The sequence below is a fragment of the Propithecus coquereli genome, unplaced genomic scaffold, assembly GCF_000956105.1.
Source record: "Propithecus coquereli isolate 6110/MARCELLA unplaced genomic scaffold, Pcoq_1.0 Scaffold23, whole genome shotgun sequence".
In the NCBI taxonomy this organism is placed as follows: domain Eukaryota; kingdom Metazoa; phylum Chordata; class Mammalia; order Primates; family Indriidae; genus Propithecus; species Propithecus coquereli.
In genome coordinates this window covers 3,269,165-3,277,208 of record NW_012147841.1, presented here as the reverse complement: position 1 = coordinate 3,277,208, position 8,044 = coordinate 3,269,165, and the positions used below count along the sequence as shown (strand labels likewise).

The 8,044-nt window shown below is 36.6% G+C and overlaps 1 protein-coding gene across 1 annotated transcript in view; it reads left to right on the top strand.

Annotated features, from left to right (window-relative positions):
- The window catches only part of PKHD1L1 (polycystic kidney and hepatic disease 1 (autosomal recessive)-like 1), a 204,930-nt gene extending 197,091 nt beyond the window's left edge, over positions 1 to 7,839 (top strand). Inside the window, 4 exon segments of the mRNA XM_012645294.1 lie at positions 9 to 50; positions 397 to 550; positions 4,519 to 4,761; positions 7,829 to 7,839. Coding sequence (XP_012500748.1) covers positions 9 to 50; positions 397 to 550; positions 4,519 to 4,761; positions 7,829 to 7,839 — 450 coding nt within the window.
- The last annotated feature ends 205 nt before the right edge of the window (positions 7,840 to 8,044 follow it).

Sequence of the window (8,044 nt, the reverse complement as noted above, 5' to 3'; positions counted from 1 at the left end):
CAGGACAGCCATTTTCTCAGCAGCCTTCAGTAAAGGCGGTAGATTCCGATGTAAGTCATGACTCAAAATTTTACTTAAGTGAAGGACTTAAGCTATAAATTCTGGAAGGTGAGCCAACTTTATTAATCCTGGTATGCTGGCAGCCTGAGGATTGCACTGACCCTTAGAAGTTGAACCTATGAATACCATCTTTTACTATTTTGCAAACATTTCTTTCGAATGAACTTCTTGTTTTGCTTATATTTATAAACTCTTTGTTTAGAATAAGGAGCTTCTGCAGATTTTGAATTTGTAATGAAGCATTTTTAAAAATAAAATTTTACATATCCTAAGAAATAATGCATGAGAATAGGACAATTCAACTGTTATAATTCTCTACTACTTTTTTTTTTTTAGGGTAATTGTGTATCAGTTGGTGTTACTATGTTGACTTTGAAGGCCATACTAAAGGACTCCAATAATAACCAAGTCAGTGGTCTTAGTGGAAATACAACAATTCCATTTAGCAGCTGTTGGGCCAACTATACAGACCTTACTCCTCTTAGAACAGGTAAGTGTACTGTTTTGGATCCTTACATATATATCCATAAATAGGAACAATTATAATTTTCTTTTAATGAACAAAGCATTCTATACTGCTCTGGTCAGTAAATTATAGATATCAGAATCCTATACTTTGCCTTGTTCCAGAAAATATTTAGTCTAGCTTAGCAAAATATATTTAATGTGCAAAACAAAGTAGAAATTAAAATAAGCAAGTAAGGTAATCAAAATTATATCAGACTTATGTTTCATTTTTTTATCCATTTGTGTATTTTTCTAAATTTTCTCACTAAATGTATTACATTTATAGTAAGAAAAATTATTAGTAATATATGGATTTTCAAATTCAAGAAGTGAAAGGATAAAGTAGGCTCATAGAACTTTAATGCCCTGTGCAGGAGTTCAGAGTTGGGCTAGAAAGTTGGCTGTAGTCTTTCTGAAAGTCAACACAAAGGAGAAACCATGAGCATTATCATGATTTACAGTACCCATCAGGTAAATCAGTTGCTGTGGAGAATTATAACATGCTCTGAGAACAGAACAGGTGTCTGCTATGAGTCCTCAGGAAGTGTGCACAATGAATCTGTACCAAGTGACATCTTCAATATCAAACCAGTAAACGTGGCTATGACTGCCACAGTGATGTTTCTTGTATTACTTCCAGATGGGTTGATGGCAAAACTCCAATTGGTAAAAGCCATTCTACTAGGACCCAAGTCGTGTTAATATATCCCCAAACAGGATATCTCTTGGTGATAGATTGTACAGTATCTAAGAGAATGAAATGGATAAACTGCTTATACTTGAGACAGACCTTCATTGATCTATCCAGGGCCCACTTAAGACCTATAGAGAACTTAACTTCTGAAAAGGTTATGTAGTGGCACTCCCCATTTCTTACCACTGCTCTCTCCTCTCAAACACACACACACACACACACACACACACACACATCAGAATAAAAGTAACTATAAAGAGTAAAATGTGTTCCAGCGCTTTCCAAGAGTATATAAGAGGTACTATATCACCATTGTTTCTTAAAGCTGAATAGTACTCCATGGTATACATATACCACAGTTTATTAATCCAGTATTAGCTGATCAACATTTAAGTGCACATATAAGAATAACATGTATTGGATGTTGGGCAGGGGGAGGGGTAGGGGGGGAGGGGACGGGCATATGCACAAACAATGAGTGCGATGCGCACCTCCGGGGAAATGGATACACTTGAAGCTCGGACTTGGGGGGGAGGGTAAGGGCATCATATGTAACCTAATCATCTGTACCCCCATAACATGCTGAAATAAAAAAAAAAAAAGAGTAAAATAAGTAAAAGAATTTCCGACAATGGTCTGATTTTTTTTAAGTAACTAAATATCAAAAGATAAAATCATTCTGAAGGATTTTTCCTTTATTTTTCATTTCTTCATGCTTTGATAATGCCCTCAATCAGATGTGTTCAGTCTGCCTACTGGACAGCAATATATCAACCTAATGTTTGATAGTAATCAAATGACGATGAGTCCAATGTTGTGCTCTTAGACAAGTACCTAGTGTCCTATTGCTTGCTGGTCAAGGGCAGAGACAAATTCTTTTAAAAGGCAGCCTAAAGGGTACGCTTTTGTGGGAAATGAGGCACCTGACAAGAACACTGCCTGAAGAGAAGGTTGCTCACCTTTTCATGAAGGTGGACCCAATAAGTGCTCAGTGGCAAAGACCCAACCTTCTGACCAAGGTCTTCAAACTACCACTTCCAAATAGCAATGTCCCAAAGTATCCAGAATCACTGGAGTGCTAAAGCAATAAAATAGGTTTTGGCATTTTACTGTGGTAACAATGTAATAATTAAAGTACTTTCTAATCATACAGTAAGGTTTTTTTTTTCAGAATTCAAAGCTTTCCTTGGGGTGTCCATTTGACCTGCTATGGAGAAGAGCCATTGCTTCTCATTTGTGTCTTTCTTTCCCTTCTTCCCCTCTTCCCTCCCTCCTCTCTCTATCCCCTCCTGCCCTTCCACCTCTGTTCTCTCCTCCCTTTCTCTCTCTCCCTCTCTTTCCTTTCTTCCTTTCATAAAGTGTGGAGTCTCAGTTCCCTGGTTATATGTAATAAGAAAAGCCAAGTTTAGTTAGCTCTTCATTATGTTTAGGCCAATTAGCCAGTTGGTAGATTAACCACAGTAAAATTATATTAATAGTAACAACAAAGCATATGTGAGAAAATTAACACGCTTTTCCCTTGACTCTTACTAGCAGGTGCCCACGCCCCCCAGTCAGTGCACTGAAGGAAATCCCCTTGCTAATCAAACTGCAGCTGACAACACAGCACCCCTTTTCTGCACAGAGCCCCATAAAGGGCAATGCAGGGCCACCTGGGTAGAGGCGATATGGGTTTGGTTACTAAACAGAAATAGGGATGTGAGAATTGGGTGAGAAAATGGTGGGAGGAAAAGGAAGTAAAGAGCTGAGACTGCATCTTTGACCAACCCAGATAAAGATAGTATTACTAATGGGCAATTGGGACGTGTTTGTCTAGTGACCTACGTAATGTTTAGTGTTTGTTTCAGTTTTTATTGCTACATAAAACACCAGCCCAAAATCTAATGGTTTAAAACAACAACCATTTCATTTGCTCACAATTATGTGAGTCAGATATTTGAGCATGAATGGCTCATCTCCATTACGTGATGTTTGGGGCTTCAGCGGGGGATTTCTAAGAGCTGGGGCTAGGTAGGATGGCTTGATTAGGGTCATATCTCTAAGGTCTTTGATTCTGGATGTTGGCTGGGTTCTTCAGTTCTTTATGTGCCCTTTCTATAAGGCTAGCTTGGGCTCACAATACTGCAGGAGGGGAAAAACAAAACAAAACAAAAAGACCACCCTAAATTCTTTGCTCATCAAAAGCATTAAGAAAAAGTACATCTGTCACAAAAATTCACACTTTTTTCAAATTGAAAAAATGAACAATTTAAATACACCATTGTCATGAATTGTCAGTGGCAGCAAATTCTATAGAACAGTGCCCATACATCTTGAAAGTTATGTTATAGAATGTATTGCTATTGTTTGTGAAAGCATAAATGTGGTCAAGGTCTAATTATATTTAATATTTTCATCCTAAAAAGAAAGGAAGAATGAAAACAGAAAAGACTTTTAGAAAACAAATAATAGATTAAACAGAGAAGTAAAAACTTACAGGGCTGCATAAGTATTCTCTATTCTGTTTAGTAACTACTATTAATGATAGCAGTAGTTTCAGAAGAAAATATTTCAAGGAAAAATATATTAGTTATATTCAAAACTGTGGAAAGATTTAACATGTAGATTAAAACATATTTGGATGCGCTCTTTATCTTCTACACTATAAACACATGTAACAATGTTTCTCTAAGATGTCTACTTGAGGTAAGAAGAAAGGGTCATAATCTTGCAATACAAAAATAGCATCTGACTTAAAGCAAATGTGGAAGATGGTTAAAAACTGTTGAATCTGAATGGAGGGCATACGGTTGTTTATTGTACTATTCTTTCAACTCTTCTCTAGTTTGAAACGTTTCAAAATAAAAAGTTCAGTATCCATCCCATCTTCCCCAACTGAGATGGAGGCCTCTCCAATCCTAGGTCAAGTAGGCAGGGATGAAACAGAGATGCAATACCTTTACCTCCCTTCCCTATTGTCCCTCATTTCAAACAGCCTGTCTCCAATCCTGGGCACTAGGACGAGGAAGGAACCCTAAGAATCTGGTACTATTGCTGCAGAAAGAAAAACTATCCAGGTTCCTCTTGTCCATAGCTAATGGGCTCTTCTAACTCTGAGACCCTCTCTACACTTGTCCGTATTTAAACTAATTCATTTGACTTGATTTTCAAAAATACATTATTGGGAATTATACACTATTTTTCACCAATGAAAACCAAATTGGAACTATACAAAAACAAGCAAAACATAAAAGAAAATCAAATGCTTTCTTTTCTAGGAAAAAATTATAAGATTGAATTTATACTGGATAATGTTGTTCGGGTAGAATCCAGAACTTTCAGCCTGCCAGCACAGACTGTCTCTAGCAGCAGCAGCAGTGGCGGCAGCAGCAGCAGTAGCAAAGCAACAACTGTGCGTACATCTGCCCAGATAATGATAATAGTAATTAGCTGTCTGATGGGAAGAATGTTGCTCTTGGAAATATTTATGGCTGCAGTTTTTGCTTTGAATGTAACTATAGGTAAGTACAATTCATTTTTTATATAATATGTCTCCTCATAATGAGGTACCAGTAAATGTTTACTAATGCATGGCACCACTGCAGACACAAAGACAAAGTAACAGCCTCAATGGCAGAGACAAGACAGCCCTACAGGAAATATTCACATTACACGTTGGGGTGTAAGAATGTGGGGAATGAAAAGTGCAGGTAATGGCAGAACTCTTTTGAGTTGCAAGAGGCAGACACTCAGCTTGAACTGCTTTAGGCAGTAAAATGATCACTTAACTGAGGTGTCCAGAAGTCGTCTGGTTTCTGCCACAGCTAGACCCAAGGACTCAAATGATGCCATCCAGAACCTGTGTCTGTCCATCTCTTGGCTCCATTCTCCTTGATGGTAGCTTCACTCCCAGGCCAATTGCTTATCTCCCCGATCCTCATGGCAAAGGTACCCACCAACATCTTCATAATTTACATTCTACCCGCCCAGCAGCCAATGCAGAAAGAGCAAACTTCTTTCCCAACAGTTCCAGCAAAAGTTCCAAAGCTATGTGATTGACCTGGCTTGGGTCACATGCCTATTTCTGAACAAATCACTGTGGCCACAGTGGTCTAATTAGCTTGACCTAGGTCATATGAGGTAAGGTGCTGAGAATGGTGGAGATGTGGTTTTACTAAGGAAAATTAGGGTGCTAGTACCAGAAGTGGCAGGCAGACAGAAATAGTGAATATTAGGGAGATTACTAGGAGGGAGAGGTCCCTATGAGCTAGAATGATTAGAGATCATTGTAAATGTCACTCCATCAGCAACATGTGAAAGTTGGGACTATATAGAATGTGTAGGATTTGGAGAGGGAGGGAAAAGGCACTCAAGAGCAGAGATACGATAGGAGCAAAGAAAAAAGTGGAAGTATAAAAAGGCATCTTCAGCTATACTTGTACATGTTCAGCATGGAATTACTCATCTTTTCCCTCCAAACATACTTCTCCTGCTATCCCTATGCCATGCCATCTTTTCTGATCTCTCAGGTTGACACTTCTTAGATTTCTCCCTTTTCTTCAAACTCCACATCGCTTGAGGTGCTCTGTGCCATCTCTATCCAACCATAATGTCTCTTATCTGTCCCTCATTTAAAGTCTCACTGCTCTACTTGCAACTTTTTTTTTTCTCACCTGACCTGTTATAACAGACTCCTGAATTCCTTGCTTCCAGACTCCCTCACTTCCAGCCTATGCTCCATATTGCTGTCAGATTTAGCTTCCTAAAGCACAAGATCATGTAATGATAACGGTAATCTCAAATCCTCAAAGATTCCTCACTACATGTAAAATGTAATCAACACCAAAGGGCCTGAAACTAGTTTTAAAGACTGCCTCCTTGTTCCAAATCATTCCTAGAAAAGATTCTAGCAGGTTTCCCTGCTTCCTTCCCACTCTACAATACATTTAATTCTCTTCTCCCTTGGTCTCCAATTGCACTTTGTTTATAGCATTATTATAGCCCTTTCTGTAATGCACTTATACTAAACTTATATTCAAATCTATCTTCCTCCCTAAATTTTGAGCACTTAAAAGACCACATGCCTAATCCAGGTGCAGTGGTGCACACCTGTAGTCCCAGCTACTCAGAAGACTGAGGCAGAAGGATTGCTTAAACCCAGGAGCTCAAGTCCAGCCTGGGCAACATAGTGAGACTTTATTTCTAATATATATATATAAAATAAATTTTTAAAAAAGATCACCTACCTTACATATTATAGGTACCGAAAATGTGGTTTAATTGATTTTAAATCTTAAAAGGTAAGTCCTTACCTCTGACTTAGGAAGAAATGTTGAGTAGGGGTATTGTAGGCAAATTTTAAAGAGCTTTGATTAGAACATATTAATACATTTGCAATTGATTTCATGGGGGAGAGTTTCTGACAGATTAATGAAATGAAAGCATTACATAAGAAATACTATATTAATAAGGTTGAGGAAGAATTTGAAATGGAGTAATAATTTAGAAGGATACTAAAGCATTTTGAGCAATAAAAGCCAAAACTAGATTTTAAATTTAAATATAACGAAAGTCAGGGTGAGAGGACATAATAAAGCTGGTTCTGGAAGGAACAACACAGTCTGAAGGCAGAAACCAACTGCTGGGGCTTCAGGAACAGTTATAAACCATGAAGAAGTAAATCCTTTCTTCCCTTCCAATGGCAGAAACTAATTAGGGTCCAGCAGTCAAGGGAGAAGCATAGTTTACAGAGACCTTGTCCTGGCCTCTCATAGCTGAATAGAGACAGGTGGGTTTGGAGCTGATAAACAATGACCAACACACAAGTTATTTTTATGCCAGTTTTTTTTTTCCTTCAGAATTCTCATAAACGTCATTTATTTCATGATAGGATGACAAATATTGCTTAAATGTATTGTTTTCCTTCTCAGAAGCATTAAAATATAAGGTCTAGTTGGCTAAGTACTGCTTAATTTATATTTGTGCATTTTGTGTTTCCTCATTAATGCATTTTTTTCTAATTGTCTTCAGTGGCTTTCATTCTGTTTGTTCCTGACAACTTTGGTACTTTACTAAATTAAGAAAATTCTATTTTCAAACCATTAGTAAATGATATAGTTCCTGAGTCTTTTTCAGGACTTTTTCCAAATAAAAAAGTTAATCAATGGCTTCACCTTTGCTACTAAATAAACTACCATTTTTCAATTAAGACATAAGATGATTCAAACATAATTAATAAATTGAAATATTGGGTTTTTTTATAACTTTGCATTCTGAACTAACAATATTTTACTTTTAAGACAATCATCAAGTTCCACCAAATAAAATAGCAAAACTTAAAAGTGAAAAAATGCAAAAAATGGGTAAGCACCACAATCTACACATTTCCAAAAAAAAAAAAAAAGAATTTACTGATTCTAACACTAAATTGGTAAACTTTGAAATACTAACTTTTAAATATTAATGTTACTCTTGCCCTGTTAACCACACCATGATATGAGACAAGTCAAAATTAATGAAATATATTTTAAATCATAATATATGTTTTTACTACTTTAAAAAAATTTTTGTGTTGTTTTCATTTTTCAGGATGCAACTAAAGTGCTATTCTGAAGAATGGGCTGAAAAAAAATACAAGAATAGCTTATTTATGAGCTATTTTGTTATACAACATGAAAAAGTCTATAGCATTTTCAAGAAAACATGCTAAAAATATTTTTGTAACATATAAAATGTACTAATTAGCTTTAAACACAAAAATTAAATCTCTTCAAAATATAAATTTCATTTGATTCCTTATGTTTG